We start from the raw sequence: 16,788 nt of genomic DNA, 5'->3' as shown, positions 1-16,788 counted from the left end.
CCAGAATTTCAGCTTTTGCTTAGTTGATGCAAATGGAATCACACACTTACACAAAAGTACAGCTGGAGCACACTCAGCATGTTAGAAGGGGAAAATGCCACAGCTCAGTGGCAGAATACATGCTTTGCATGAAGAAGGTCGCAGGTTCAATCTGTAGCATCTCATATTGAAAGTGTCAAGTAGCAGTTGATGCCACACAGCCTGGTGAGCATCAAAATAAACAATATTGGGCTAGATGAACAAATGATCTAATATGCTGTAAGGCAACTTCCTATGCTCCTAGTTCCAATGTGGTATTAACAGCCCAGTGAAGAGAGTGCTGGACTCTCCAGCAAACTGGGGGCAAAAGGTAGCCAGGCAAGGAATGGCGGAAAGCGGCCAGTTTAAGCACACTTAAATCACTCAGCAGATTATTATTTTTATTATTGATGTAGATAAGGATATAATCCATCCACTGATTAACGCATCTGACCCAATCACAGTGACTCCCTTCTCCACTACAAAAAAAAAATAAAAAAAAATCTACTGCCTTAGAAAATAATAATTATTTACACTATTTATCTTGCTTTGCTGGTTTGTAGCCATCTGGGAGTGGCTCACATCTTCTCTGATAGGATCTTTTACCCATTTGACTAGATCTCACTTTTAGTTGTGCTGAGCATGGAAATGTGACATGTCTCCCATCTGTGTATGTATATATATAATGAGCAATCTGAGTTGAATGGCTAATATGCATAAGTACGTACTTTGACCAGGAAATAGGCACAATTCCCTCTTCATGGACAGATGATGTGCATATTCTCCATGAGTGATGGTGAATATGCACGCCAGTTATTAATGCATATCAGCTCTTCAATTAACCTTGCCCTTAGTATATATATCTGCCAACTAGGGACAACTGTTTTTTGAAATCTTATGCTACGATAAATTTGTTAGATTTTTAGATACCACCAGGTTCTTTATTTTTTGTTGTAATATAGTAAAACCTCTAAGTGGTTTGCACTAAAATACATATGTAATACAAGAATTTAAAACTATATAAAATAGTAAATAACAGTTCTGCAAAAAACAATAAACAGTAAAACAGAGCAGTGTTATACAAAGCAGCAACACACGGTTTATGTTTTTATGCTGAATAATAGGGCGTCAGCTGAACTGGACACTTTTTCCTAGTGAAGACTTGTGTAGAATATGTATTGGGTTTCTAACATGGTAGATTTCTTCACTGCAAGAAACTGAGCATTAACATATGATCATTCTAAGGGACCTGTCATTTTATTTCTCTCCTATTTTCCTTATATGATTCCTAAAGGCTTAGCCATGACAGAACCAGAACAAACCCCTTATGTGTGTGTGTGTGTGTGTGTATGTGTGTGTGTGTGTATCAAGTGACTTAGAGTCCCATCACATCTAGGTCAAACGCACGGCTCCCATCCCTTCTCTGTCACCGCTCCGACAGTTGCTTCCTGAAAACAGGAAGTAATTAGCCCCATTCAGTCCGGTAGGAGAGAGCAGCAACCGGACTTAATGAGGCTTTTTTTGCGGTGCAATAATGACCAAAAGGGGCGGAAGATGCGCGAGAGGCAGACGACGTCATGTAAGTAATCCGTGAGTGCCCAGTAATGAGTGTACAGTAAAATGCTCATCGGATGGAGCTTAATGAGTGAAAGCAATGACTGGTATCCAAAGCACCATGCTACTAGTTTTGTGTGGCAGAGGGACTTCTGGGCTTCTGGTTCTTGATCAGATAACAAACTGCTTTTAAAATGAGGGGACTTGCAAATGCAGCTGGTAATATGGGGTTTGGCAGCTCAAAGTGGTGATGGTGTGGTTGGAAGGAATTGGCATTGAGCATGGCGAAGACATTAGGACAGACCCAGAGTTGCTTTTCAGAGCCTGGTCAACATGTTGCACTTTTGTGGATGAGAGAGCGAGAGAGAGATGTGGCTTCCAACCAGCCATGTTCTAAAAATCACTCTAGACCTGTGCTGTTTTAAAACAACAGAAAGGATACTAGTGAAAAATAACTCGGGCAATGTGAAAATGAAATGCTTTGGGGGAGGGCAATGTAACCTAAAAAGCCCTGTAAATGTAGCTGAGAGCAGCTTGAACTCCTTGTAACCAAATATAACCTCAGCAATGCCAGGTGATGACACAAGCAAGTTGTGGGCTAACTTGTGTCTCGTTACTCTGCAGTTCCAGGAAGCTCCAAACGTCATGTGTCTGGGCAGCTGGACTTTATTTCCCTTCTGGTAACAGAATCATATAATCCAAAGAGATGCACAAACAGGTCAAAGCTCTGTGTGTATGTGTGTGTGGTGTCACGGTGTGTGGCGAATCTCTTCCTTTTCTCCACAGGCAGTTCCAGGACTTTGGACAAAGGAAAGTTTGTTCTCTAGGCGACTGAAGTATGCAGAGTGGCATTCGATATCTGTTTGGAGACTATTAATTTGTGTGTGTGTGTGTGTGAGCGAGCTTAACAACTGAGAAATATTCACAGAGTGACCAGCATGACAGAGTAATATTCTTTGTTAGTTTTCTAACTGGAATGATAGGAAATACAATTTAATGAGCAATTCTCCCCGCCGCTTATAGATTATAACACATTTGCACATTATAGATTTACTTTTGCATATCGTTAAGACAGAAAGCATCTAAAGCTACTGCTGCTGCGTCTTTCTTTCTTTTTTAAAAAAAGTCTTTAAAAGCCATAATAAACCCGGCTAGAGAGCCATGAATCAAACAGGGTCATGTGACAGAGGGGAGGTACAGGGCTGGCTTCTAGCCAGTGGCAGAAGCTGATGGGTGGAACGAACAGGGCATGAAAAGGCTAACATGTCTAACGGATCTTAGAATTGTGGTTCCTTATTTGGATCTCCAGGAATGTAGGCACTGGCAGTTCTGCAGCGCTTCCAACCTTCTGCCTCAGAGACTGGATCTGTTACTCACAAAGCAGTTTCCTGCTGCTTTGGGGGTAGGGAGGATAGAACATGGCCTGCATTTTGAAGGTAAATCTCTATCTGTTGCTTGAATGGATTGTTAAAAAAAAATAAAGAAAAAGAAAGGAAAAAGGAATGGAATAAAAAAGAGAGAGAAAAGAGAGAGACCCATTTGCTGCTCTGAGCGTGGAGCCAATGTGGTTCCGCTGCATCTTAATCGGAATTGTCTTTCGGGGCGTTGATTCCTCGCGCCCACCCCCATCCCCATGTTCCTTCTGGAAAAATGAATGCCGAGAGAGTCTGAAACGTACAGCCGCGGCTCGACTTCTCTTTCCTGCTATTCTTCTCTTCTTTCCCTGCATTGTCGGAGCTGGAGGCGATCGGCTCCTGGGTGTGGGGAAGGGGAGGAAAAAGGACTGTGCGGAGCATAAGAGCCAAGGCAGGGGAGGGGGAGGGAAGTGCCGGGCGAGTCCTTCTTGACTTTTTGTTTCGGCTGAATTCTTGTACGGACCCACAATGGGGAGCGCAGCCGCTTTGAACTGTGCGCAGGAGATGTGAAAATTGGAGCCCTGTCTCTCCCCCATCCTCCGGTATTTTCCTCTTTTGGAACCCACCGTGGCAGAATTTATGCTGCTCTCAGATTGGCAGAAGCCGTCCAAGTTACTCCATAAGCACACGCACACACACACACACACACACACACACACACACACACACACACCTATTCTCTACTCACCCCCTTTCTGACTTCTCAGCAGAGCCAAAGGTGCCCTCAATGCATTTGAGACCGCCCAACTCCACTCAACAAAACGCTGGCTCCCCCCCCCCCCATTCTCTCTGCATTAAGGAGATCCTTTTTGTTTCATTATCAGCTTTAACCCACTTAGATGACGATGATAAGATAATGAAGAAGTACATGCATATCAATGGTGCATTGGTACCAGAGAAGTATTTGAACCTGGTGGGAGGAGGCGGAAGTGTGGGCAGGGCCGATCTGCCCAACAGTGTTGTCACCAGAGCTACAGCCACTCATTTCAGTTCTTGCAGAGAACACACTGAAAAGATGCAGCAGCCCAGGCAGAGGGCTCCCAGGCGCCAACTTTCTAGCTTCCCCTGGCCTGTTTTTGCTTCACCTCTAAAGGCATGCACAGCCCTTAGGCAACATGCTGGATGGATTTGGCAAACCCTATCCTCTGACTCAAAACAGACCTCTTATCAGTCCCAGGGATTCCTTCCTCTGAGCTTTTGGTTCAGCTCAGCATAGTCTCCTGCTGAAATATCTGCAAGGTGGGCTGAGGTCCAAAAACCTTAAAGCACTCTCCAGCAATGAAAACATTTGACTATCTGTTTCACTTACAATGATCTGCCTGCAACTGTTTTGCACAGCTTCGCAATGTCCTGTTTTTCACCTTCTGCCGTAGGGCGAAGGTCTGCCCACCTTATGGCAGGCCTTCTTGGTAAAGACAAGTGAACTCTGCAACAAAATGTTGCAGTGTGGAGCAGTGGAGGCTGCTGGCTCAAGTGTCAGGGGTATGGTGAATCCACTCTGGGTTTCAATTAGAATTATAAAGGAGCTATCCAAGGTGTTTCTGAGTTCTGACTGGTTCTGACTGAAACCTGCAGTGGATTCACTACCTCCCTGACATCAGAGCCACCAGCCTCCACTGGTGGGAAGTACTACAGGGCTCCGGCCACTCCATTATATTCTCTGTCCCTCCTGGTTTCCCTTTCCTTCCAATAGTCAACAATCTGTGTCCACTGAGCATGCTCACTCATCATTGGTTCATGGAGGAGGGGAGCAGAGTTCCAATTCTGAGAGTTCCCCCCCCCAAGTACTTTTGAAAACCTTGGGGTTCCCCTAAGCTGACGGGCACCTTCCTCTTGTGTGTGGATGGTGCATTTTGACTATATAAGTACTAACACTCACAGAATTGAGACTGCTGTTAGTATTACACACGATGTCTAAGCAGGCTGCTTCGATGAAAGGAAACTGCCTCATACCGTGTCAGGCCAGGGCCCATTTAGCTCAGTGGTATCTGCAGTAACTGGCAGCAGCGCTTCAGGGCAGGGGTTTCTCACAGCCCAAGGAAAAGATTCCGGGGCGGAGCCTGGGACTTCCTGCATGCAAAGGATGTGTGATGCCATTATATATGGCCCTCCCCAAAAGCACACCTTGGAGTTAATAGGAAGGCACTCTTAATCACTGACCCAGTAGGGCCACTGAAACAAGGCAATGTAGAAACAAATAATTGGTAAACGGGTGAACTTGAGCTGTCCAAATTGTACATTTTGAAGCAATAAAGGCATATCCTTATGATTCTGGAATCACAAATAGAAGAGTGTGTACTGTAGCTATTATCTGAACTGATACTAATCATACTCCATCACCCAGAAGGCTACTTAAGCCACTGGCTTTTTGGATTTTTCTCACAACTTGTTTAGACTTTTCCCTTCTTCCCATTTCTTTTGCCAGAGGCAATGTTCAGACTTCACAAAATCAGTCCAAATTTGCTAACCCCTGGTTTAATTCATTCCTGCTCTGGTGTGATTTAAACTTTTGGAAAAGAAGTGGAGAGTTTTTGCCAGAGAGCACCTTGAGTAGACACTGTATTGCTATTAGAAGTTTACCAATGTCCTGGAAACTGGTTAAAATACACATAAGTGCTTCTGATGGTGAACTTGTTAAATCAATCCAAAAGGGAATAAGTTAAGTATTGTTCCTTATTTTTTATATGTCACTTTTGGAATAGATGCTCTGAAAATCTCATAAATTACAAGTCCTTCCTTCCTTTTTTCTTCTTGCTTTTGTTTGTTACAAGTACCATTACAGTACTGCCTTTCCCCAAGTGTTCTGCTCCATTACTTTACTTCACTATTTTTTTTTAAAAAAAGACAAAGAAGTAGGAATTGTGTAACCAAAACAGTATTAGCCATGCTAATGCTTAATCTTGTTAATGCAGGAAGGTGTGAGGATCAAAAGAGGAAGAGATATGGGGAGATTAGCTGCACCATAAGGCAAGCTACAATATTCCAGCTAAACATCTCACAGAAAAACAATCTCCAATTACTAGATAACTCCTTCCAGAGAGCAGTAGATATGTTAGTCTGTTGCAACGAAAACGACAAAAGTCTTGTGGCACCTGAAAGACAAACAAATTTATTTTATCATAAACTTTCATAGACACTGGCCACCATGAGATGCATGACGTGTTAACCTCACATTAGCAGATCTATATGCACATGGGTAGTGGCGGTGGGAGATCTAAGCTGTGTTGTCAGAAGGGATTGAAATGCAAAAAGTACGGACAGTGATGATTATGTTAACCGTTGCAATCACAAACATTGTTGGATGATACCATTGCAATTATGTCTGTGTTGAATGAATAACGATGATGATGATGATGATGATGATGATGATGGTAATACAAACTACAGGAATAGAGTTGAATCCAATAAAGACATTCAACTCTATTTCCTGTGGTTTGAACAAGGACAACATGTTGTAGTTGTTTTTAAAAATTGTACTACATATGTTAATCAGCTCACCATTGCAATTATTTGCAACATTTTGTGAATGGCAACTGCTAAGGTAATTATCACTGTCTGTACTTTTTGCATTTCAGTGCCTTCTGACAATGCCGTTTAGATCTCTCCCTCCTGCCCCACCCCAACAACGGGTCTATAGAGGTTAACACTTCATGCATCTGATGGTGGGCAGTATCTACAAAAGTTTATGATAAAATAAATTTGTTTGTCTTTAAGGGGCCACAAGACTCTTTATTTTAAATAACTGTTTGTATTAGGATGTTCTGACAATAGCAATGTTTACAAAAATGTAATGGTTAAGGACAGACAGCCTCCAAATTATCATTACGTGTTTTATTGGCTGGCATTTTGCTGCTGAACATTTACTATAGACTGAAAATATTTTATTAGGCTTATCTTCCTACCAAAGAGGGAGTCCCACCTAAATTAATCCCCAGCTAAGTTTTTCAGTGACATTTATGGCCTAACTGTACTTAGTTTTTGTTTGTCTTTCAGATTTTAACTGAAAGACGTAGACAACACTAGGGTGTAATTGCTTACTTTTCTGTTTCCACAAAAATTTCAGCTTTGAGAAAAGCCAGCTGACATAAAATAAATTTGCAGACCATAACAACCAATGATGTCAGGATGGGAAGAATTGGAGTGGCCCTTATATCCCCTTGGACATTGTGGCTGAGAAGTCTGGAGTGATATCCAAGGAGGTCTCTATAACCTTCTAAGGATCTAACTAAATAGTCTAATCACACAGAGCGAAGCTTTGTGTAATTATTTTTCCTACTCTTCTGCTTGTGCGTGCAGCCCCAATTCAGGACTGTAGCACTGTGGGAGAGATTATTTAAGCTTTCCCCTTCACCCACAGTTTTCCTGAAATTCCACCCCCAATGGAGGGTGGGGGTTTAAAGAAGAAGAAAAAGTCTCCATTGGAATCAATGGAGGCTCCCCCCGCCATGGGGGAGGGTGGAATTTCAGTGTAAAAATGGTAAGAAGGGAACTTAAATATTCCTCTCCCAAAGCGCCATAATCCCAATCTAAATTACGGCCAGGCATGCTTGCAGGAGAATAGAAAAAACTATTCCAAATAGCTCCATTATGCGTGATTAGAAGAAGCATAAGTTGGCCACAAGATGCTCTGGTATGTGTCTCACAAGAAGTGCCAGAGCTTTGCTCCTGTCACATTATCTCTCTGATCAGCAGCCTGCCGCTTTGTTGATACTGTATCCCTGTTATTGATTATTTATTTGTTCTGTACAAAGAAAGTTAGGCTCATCGATATCCCATCAATTTAATGGAACTGAAGCATGCTATTATGTGCTTACATTGTGGTTATTTTAGTTGAATTTCTGCCTGCTCACCTTTCTCTGGATTGCAGTTGTCCAGTTCTCTGGAAATACAGCTGTCCGTCTGTGTGTTTTCTTCCAGCTATGACCACATGTTTGGCATAAGGAACTGTCATACTCTTGTCTTTTATTCTGTAGAATAGTCAATCGAACCTGATGCATAAATTCAATACTTGTTTAATACTGTTCCACTCTGAATACATGTGAATGTAGGTTCTTCACTTGTGCCTAATGAACAATGGTGTTTACAATTGTGCCTACATTAAGTAGGCATGCACACTATTCTGTGCTCAGAAAGCAAGCTAAGGTAAAGGCAGCTTCCAATATTAAGTTCCTTTATTTGCATTTTCAAAATTTGTGTTGGGAAATGGCTGTAGATGTGCAAAGAGTCAAACTGTGGTCAAATTATGTTCAAAAAACAAAATTTTCCTCTCACATAAGTTCCTCTCTGTTCACATATTCCAGATAGGAGAACATGGTAAGATAGAACTACTTTGTTGCTCTTGATACATGGGCATTTCCTTTGCCAATTCTCTTGTATGGTAGATCAGATTTTGCAGACTTTTGAAAAAATGACAAAATCTCACAAAACCAGTTCACCAGAGACCATTTTGAGTTGAGTGTACACACTTCAAGGCCTGATGTCTCAGAATGCTGAAGATGTTATAAAACAGACAACAATGGTATGTCTCCATCCTTAGCCCTTTCTCTCTAAACATTCTAAATATATGCATTTGTGGTCAGTTTCCTAAATCTTTTTTCAAATCGCAAGTTCATGACAAAATTGGCCCTTGGCATGATGATAGGGTGTAGTAAGGCAACTGGTGAGTTGTAAAGAAACTGACTCACCCTGTCCTGACAGTTAACATCTGCTACTAAATGTAGTGTTCACTCTTGAGGTTTATGGGAGGAGGTTAAATGGAAATAGTTCTTCTTGTTGTTCCAAGGGATTTTGTGGAAGCCACATGGCTGTTTAAAAAGCTTTTTAGGCCTCCTGAAATCATTACAATAGATAAGCCGAGGTAGCCTCTGACCCTGCATTTAAGACTAGTGTTAGCAGTTTTCAATAGCTGCTTGGACATCTGGGGAACTGGAAGGGTAATAATGTTGAATTTGCCCACCTGAACGGAGGCTACAGACTGCCTTCCTATGCAGCACCGCACAGTGGCTGCAATGCATTCATGGTTTGTGAAGCCATGGCCAAGTGCAGTGGCTTTGTGCTCTTCTCTTGACCTCACCTTCTCCAGGCTTATTATCCCGGATCGGATCCTGGTTTATTATCCTTGTCTGTTAAGTGACATTAAACTAGAGTTTCCCAGTTTGGACATAATGGGGCACTTTGGCTTAATGCAAACCAGGAACTCCATTCTGAATGGGAGGAAGGGAAGGGGTTGCCAGCCCCAGCACTTCCCTGCAGCTCTTTATACCATGCCCTGTGAAGCCATAGTTTCTCCAGTATGTTTCTGGTCTGACTTGGGAGATATAGGCAGGATGTACACTACTGCTTTATAATGGTTTATAACAGTATTGACAACTGTTAGGGGCGAGGACACATTCCATATACCTTTTTCAAAGTGTTATATCCTGCTTGATGTAGATCTGGTCACTATGAATTACAAGAATTTCCCTACTCATCCGAATTTAGAAAACAAAAAGCCCCATATTCATCCAGTTCTTATGTGAAAAAGTGGCAAAATTAAAAAAGAATTGAAGCTGGAACAGAATTAATCTCTGTGGTAACTTGTACTATGGGCTACTGACAATTGTCCAAATGCAGCCAGTGTGTTTCCAAGGAATCTGAATCCATTTCTGAGTTACTGAGTTCTAAGGTATGATGCAAGTTCATGCTAGTCTATATAGACCTCAAGGCATTTTATCCTTCCATCAGTTGGTGAGAAGGCATTTGCCCTGCATTTTCGTATCCAGGACATTCAGGCTAGCAAATACTGTATATACCAGACTTAAATTACCAGTGACTCACGATGCAAATACAGGCTACCTGCTGTACATTTGCGCGGTTTGCACATAATAAGAAGCCACAATGGGTGACTTTCCTTGTGGGGTTTGTTGTTGCCACAGCAGCCATCATTTCAATATTCAGAGCATGGTATAGTTTATTATGTGTGAACCCAGAATGTACATTCTGACAAGCCATCCACAACCCTAAAGCAGCCCTTGTCAGTCATACCAGCAATACAGGCTTGCTAGGTTCACAAGTAATGAGAAGTCATGGTGGCAATGGGGCTTGGATAGGCAACTTGCCACTGCAACCCATCATGGCTAATAAGCCTTGGTGGGCTGCAGTGATTGTGCGAACCAGGTCAATGTGTTTTGTCAAATGTTTGACAATACGTAGTACCATCACCAGTTCTTGCAAAATCCTAGATAGGTGGTAAACACAGTGACATACCAGACCTCTGGAAGGCTACCATGGATAGTTGTGGAGCTAGTAAGTTGCAACTAGAGCAGCACTGGTAAATAGCATGTGCTTGGAAGGATAGGTATTTTGTGTCCATAGTTGTCTTTATAACCAAGATGAAGCTATAGTCCCTCCACTTAATATATGTTGATTCTTTCTGACACAAATAATCTTTCTCTGTCTGATTGTTTATTTCATTTCATACAGATCATCCATGTCTAAAGGAAAAGATAATCTTTTTAGTGAGAAGTAGTATGGCTTATAAATGTTGGAGTTTGTTTATAGGCACTCATGATTTTTTAAAAAACTTAAACGTTGGTCAAAATATGACTTTAAGGAAAGCAGATGCTTTAAGAAAAACACAAAATGTTGATAAAACTTGTTTGTGTTGCTCTTCATGGCTGAAAATGGGTTTAGCCAAAGTAACCCATGGTATTTATGTGATAAAGACACCCAGCTGGCATGGTATTGTCTAGTAATAATGAGGGCATTTTTAATAGATTATGCGTTTCCTTTTCCAAGGCTAGCATTTTCTTTTCTAAATCAAATTTCTTGTTCTCCTAATATCAGTCTTTCATATAAATACAGGGCAGAATTATTTTGTGAAAATGAACTTTTGATATTGGACAATGATGTAGATAGGAACTAAGCTGAGAAACTAGAAACATGTTTTCATCATCTTTTAGATCTGACCTATATATGTGTGTGTTGGTGGTGTACAGTGGTTTCTCCCTAGTTCTTGGTATTTGAATACTTGGTATTTGTGATGGTTATTCAAATGAAAAACCTTGTAACAGTGCAATCCTATACACATTGTGAGGTCTTGCCCTCACCTGTGCTACCCACAGGCTACTTGACATGACTATCCACACCACTAGCACCCAGGACCTACTTCAATCCCTCCTGTGCTGATGGCGTGTGTGAGGGTTTAGGCTTACTGCTCCTGTTCCTGTCTCGCCTTTACTCTTAGGCCCCACAGCTCCACAGCCCAGCAACCCAGCCCTCAGTTTCCCATTCTCTTGCCACCGTTAACTGTTCCCTCCTCAGTCACTGTTCCACAGATCACACCAATTGTTTGAAATTAATTGGAATTTATTAATATAAGTAAGTGCGTGTACATAAGCTTATTGGTTTCCTCAGTTGCAATGCGTATGGTTACAAGGATTCTAAGCATATTGGTTTCTGTCAGTTCTATCTTAAAAGGTTCCACTATAGAATTCTACTATCTATTCTCAACAATACCCCACACCAATCCTTCGTATCCCATATCTGCCTCTCACTGTCTTCATATAATCATCCACACTACTACTACTACTGGTCATCCACTTCTTCCACAGATAATCATCCACTTCTCATATACTCATCCACTTCTGTCTTCCTGTCAGCTCAAAACTATATTCATTAAACAAAAAAACCTATGGTTTACAAAACAATTTTCAACCAAGCACCAAAAAGCAGAGAAATTGGGAGTTAAGGCTCACAAGCCTTAATGCCACATTCCCCCTAAGGAGGCAGAAAGTGCAAGTGAAATTCTCATTCTACCAAAGCAGATAAACCATGAGGTCAGGATGGAGAATATGACATGCAGAGGTGACTGTGAGGTTGTGGGAAACTGATCATGAACAACTTCAGGCCACCTATTTCTCTTTTTTTAGAGCATCTCCTCATGTTGAGAGTTGTAACCCAACTCATCTGATGGGCACCAGGTTGGGGAACGCTATTCTAGAGCAAGGGCAGGCAGAATGTAGATCTCCAGATGTTTAGGAGTTCAACTCATAAAAGCCCCTATCAGCATGGCAGTGATCAGGATTGCTGCGAGTTGATGTCCAAAACATCAGGATAGATCTGTTTTTATTATTATTATTGCATTTTATATCCTGCCTTTTTTCCTCCAAGGAACCCAAGGCGGTGTACATAATCCTCCTCCTCTCCATTCTATCCTCACAAGAACCCTGTGAGGTGGGATGGGCTGAGAGTCTGTGACTGGCCCAAAGTCACCCAGTGGGTTTCCATGGCTGAGTGAGGGCTAGAACCCAGATCTCCTGACTCATGGTCCAACACTTTAGCCACTACACCACACTGGCTCACATCTGCCCACATCTGGGCAGTATGATGTTTTTCAGCATTATTTTTTATTTATTTATTTATTTTATTACATTTATATACCGCCCCACAGCCGAAGCTCTCTGGGCGGTTTACAACAATTAAAGATATGTGATACATCAAGGAACTCCAAAAGATGTGCATCAACAATACCCCACACCGAACCAAATGAAGCAACTAATCCAGATAGTTCCTCAGATGTCAAAATTAGTTTTCAACTCATGGCATAGGTTGTCTATTTATTGAATACCAGATATATGGTGTGGGGGGACTAACACAGAGGATTTTTCTTACGTGTTCAGCAGTGTGAGATCAAAGGAAGATTTAGCACCTAATAGTTTCATATGTAAGGATTATTTTAAAACTATTGATGAAAATGATTTTTGTCCTCCCCATAACATGGGAGTTGCAGTGCAACACATCTGGAGAGCACCAGTCTGGAGAAGGTTGGTTTATACTTGGATCCTATACATGTCTTCTCAGAAGTCAGTGCCGCTGAGTTCCCCAGGGCTTCCTCCCAAGTGGTATAGGATTGCAAACTAATCTCACCTGAAAGGAGTTCAAGTCAGCCAAACTAATCCTTTTCTGTTCCTTTGATGAACAGTATATTTTGTATAAACACATTTGAAGAAAACAAGCAAACAAACATGGTTCTTTGAAGGGCAGGATATTGACCAAAAGTTGTAAGTGCCACCACATGCTCTGGTTCTACATCTGCAACAAATAGTGCCCTCTGATTCTACATCTGCAACTAATAGTGCCCCTTTTGTTATCAATCATGCTGCTATATGCGAGATGTGTGTGAGAGAAAAGTATTGGACAGCCCCTGTATTTGGTAAGGATATAGAACAGCATTCCCCATCCTGCTGTCCCAGCATTCCTGACCATGAGACATACTGACTTGCAATGATGGGAGTTGTAGTCCAACACCTTTGGAGGGCACCAGGTTGGGGAAGGGCTGCTCTAAACAAAAAAAGAAGAAGTAGGTGGGCCTAAGTTGCTCGTCATCAGTTTTCCACAACCCCACAGTCACCTCTGCATATCATGTTCTCCATCCCGTCCTCATGGTTTATCTGCTTTGGGAGAATAAGAATTTCACTCACACTTTCTGCCCCCTTAGGGAGGATGTGGCGTTAAGGCTTGTGAGCCTTAGCTCCCAATTTCCATGCTTTTTGGTGCTTGGTTGAAAACTGTAGAGCATTAACATTGTTTTGTAAACCGTAGGTTTTTTTGTTTAATGAATATAAACAGTAACCTCGCAAATATTTACATTTACAGCATATAAGGCAGCTGAGCATCACACACATCTACCGAAATGTAAGCGCCATTGAGTTACTCCTGTTGGATTGCACCCTTAATCACTTACTTATTTGTCAATTCTGATTTTCTTTACAGAGGTTTCATGCAAGTTCTAGGCCACCATAATTGTTTCATTTCATTGGCGTTTTTAAAATAATATTTATATGTCATCCCATAACCAGAGTTCTTACATTGAAAACATTAAATACAGCCAAAGCTTTAAAATGCAAATACAGCAGAAAAAATGAGCAACAGGGAGTAAATCAATAAAATCAATAACAGCAGAAATTCAGAAGCAGGTGATATTAAACACTTTAAAACCCTATAAAAGCTTTTAAAAATAAAAATAAAAATAACCGGACTAAATAAAATGCCTTCATGTGGCAGATGTGTAGCCACTTTCAGTGCAGTTTCCAGATTAATTGCAAAGAAAATGTGTTGATTTTCACACATTGCTAACTAGTGAAATTAATTGCCAGAAAATGTTGAAGGTTAGATGGCTCCAGAATAGCCTGGATTTTTAAAAGGGACCAGTAGAAGGCTGCAAAACTTTACATGGGAAAGGGGATAAGTTCCCACCCGCACACATCTTGTGATTATTTCTGTGGCAAATAAACTATTGGGGCTGGGAGTGGACTTGGGGAAAGCACATCCTCTGAGCCCAAATGCTCTCTCCCCTCTCTTGCAATCCCTTCATCAGCAAAGAGGTAGCTGCCATTTGCCACAGAAACAATTGCTTTGAAGAGAGGGGAAACTAGTAGGCTTGTGCAAATCTCTGTTTCGGATTCGAAAAATCAAATCCCCGCAGCCATTTCATGATGGATCCGCCATTTTATGAGGAATCCGCCATTTCAATGCACAGGCCTAGGCCCCCATACAGCTTATAACTGCCGACATGGAGTGCCTGGGAAGGCTGTGCTTACCGGGGCCCAGGGGCAGTTGGCATACGTATACTCGCTGTTGCCATTGCCTGTTCCTCCAGCACCATTAGCCACTCCACTGGTGAGATCAGCGTCCTCCAGCTGGCATCTGCCTGCTCCTTTGGCCCGTCCTCCTCCTCTGGCCCAGCCTCCTTCAAGCCCTGTCTAAGTTATGGTGACCATATGAAAAGGAGGACAGGGCTCCTGTATCTTTAACAGTTGTATTGAAAAGGGAATTTCAGCAGGTGTCATTTGTATATATGGAGAACCTGGTGAAATTTCCTCTTCATCACACCAGTTAAAGCTGCAGGTGCCCTGCCCAGTTTTAAATCTGGGCACTCTAGTATAGCTCCTGCAGCTTTAACTGTTGTGATGGAGAGGGAATTCCACCAGGTTCTCCATATATACAAATGACACCTGCTGAAATTTCCTTTTCTATATTCGTATGGGCACCCTAGTCTAAGTAAAGCTACAACCACTGACATCCCTAGACACTGCCCTGCCATGGTACACCCTTTAGCTCTGTGTGGGAGGGATATGTCCCTATCAACGCCTCTGAGGGGGTGCTGCCCCATAGCAGGGGGAGGAGGGGGAGGGGCAGCCATATAACTCTGTCCCTTGAACTACACCCCCCCTCCGCCGCCTTCAAACTAGGGACTGAAAACTATGCACTGGTTAAGGAATGCTGCCCCTAATGACTGAAGATGATACTGCAAGCTTTAAACACACTGTCACATTTAAAATAATGAATGAATTTTAACAACCAAACAACCCCATGGTGCTCATCCCTAGGATCCCCTTGGTATGCATGCCAAGTGTCAGCTTTCTACATTTCATGGATATGGAGTTAGGCCACTGACAGACACAATCTTATTTTACTATTATAGATTGCTTCTATGATGATTGTATCAATAGGTAGAACTAAGTGAGACACACAGGAAGTCAGATGGAAGAGGAAGTCAGGGACACAGACTTTGATTGAAGGAATACTCGCCCAATCAGGAGGTGACACAGCAGTCAGTGACTCAGCACTCTCAGGAGTCAGTCAGGGCTGGAGAGAAGTTAGTTAGAAGCTATGTTTGTTTGAGGCAATAAAAAGTTTTATTTTTATATAATACTGCATTCCTCATTTGCAACAAACCTATCTTTGAAACAATGATGGTCTATAATATTGTTTTAAAATGTGTTTATGTTCATTTGTAACCCATTTGTACAATTAGATGTGCAGCAGCCTAATCTAATTTGTAAACTGCCCAGAGAGCTTCAGTTATGGGGCGGTATATAAATGTAACAAATAAATAAATAAATCTAGTGTGGCAGTATTTAGGTTCAATGTTGGTTAATTATATTGGTTAAAACCTGCCTGTTCTGAGTGAGAGACATAATGTGGGGGGTGGCACTAGGTTCATTTCTTGGGAGCCTATTGTACCTACTCCATCAATTATCATATTTCATTGTAAATATAACAATACTCTGTTTTGATAAAGACATTTTAGGGCTGGTTAGAAAGTGCCTTCCCATTTTCTCATTTCTTCACATTTGAAGGTGGGCTATAGACATTACTTTTTACTTTTTCAGGTGATGGACTTGCAGAGACGGTGTCATAATCAGAGGCTTTTTTAAAAAATTCTTTCTTTCTTTCCTTTCTTTCTTTCTTTCTTTCACAGTTTCTACTGCTCTTTTCCTGTGGTGGCAGTGGCTTTTCCGTATTTCAGATTACTTGCAGGTGGGGAACTTGTATTTTTAGCTGTCAAAGACAGTAAATTTGAGGCTTCATCTTTTTAAACTTTTCTTTTTCTTTTTCAAAACCAAACCACCAGTTTTTGCTGCTGTTTCCCCCCAGCAGCAGCAGTAGTATTCCTTCATCATCAGGGTACACAAAATGAATCTCATGAAAGAATAATAATAATAATAATAATAATAATAATAATAATAATAATACTTACCCGCCTCTCGCTTTGGATCGAGGCGGGGGACAACATTAGAACAGGAATCAACACATCTTAAAAATTCATGATTTAACATTGATCTGGATAGGCCTGCCGGAAAAGGCTAGTCTTTAAAGCTGTCTTAAAATCACACAGAGAGTTAATTTTACGAATCTCCTCTGGCAGGCCTTTCCACAGTCTGGGGGCGACAGAAGAAAAGGTCCTCTGGGAAACTGATGTCAGGCTAGTTTTAGCTGACTGAAGTAAGTTCACCCCAGAGGACCTGAGTGTGCGGGG

The 16,788-nt window shown here is 41.7% G+C and overlaps 1 protein-coding gene across 1 annotated transcript in view; it reads left to right on the top strand.

The window, feature by feature from the left end:
• The first annotated feature begins 2,801 nt into the window (after positions 1-2,801).
• The window catches only part of ST6GALNAC3 (ST6 N-acetylgalactosaminide alpha-2,6-sialyltransferase 3), a 349,691-nt gene continuing 335,704 nt past the window's right edge, over positions 2,802-16,788 (top strand). The window contains exon 1 of the mRNA XM_063117985.1: positions 2,802-3,008. Coding sequence (XP_062974055.1) covers positions 2,991-3,008 — 18 coding nt within the window. The 5' untranslated portion in view covers positions 2,802-2,990. The remainder of the gene's footprint in view (positions 3,009-16,788) is intronic.

Source organism: Elgaria multicarinata, chromosome 1 (genome assembly GCF_023053635.1).
Source record: "Elgaria multicarinata webbii isolate HBS135686 ecotype San Diego chromosome 1, rElgMul1.1.pri, whole genome shotgun sequence".
Lineage (NCBI taxonomy): Eukaryota > Metazoa > Chordata > Lepidosauria > Squamata > Anguidae > Elgaria > Elgaria multicarinata.
This window is presented reverse-complemented; position numbering and strand designations above follow the sequence as displayed.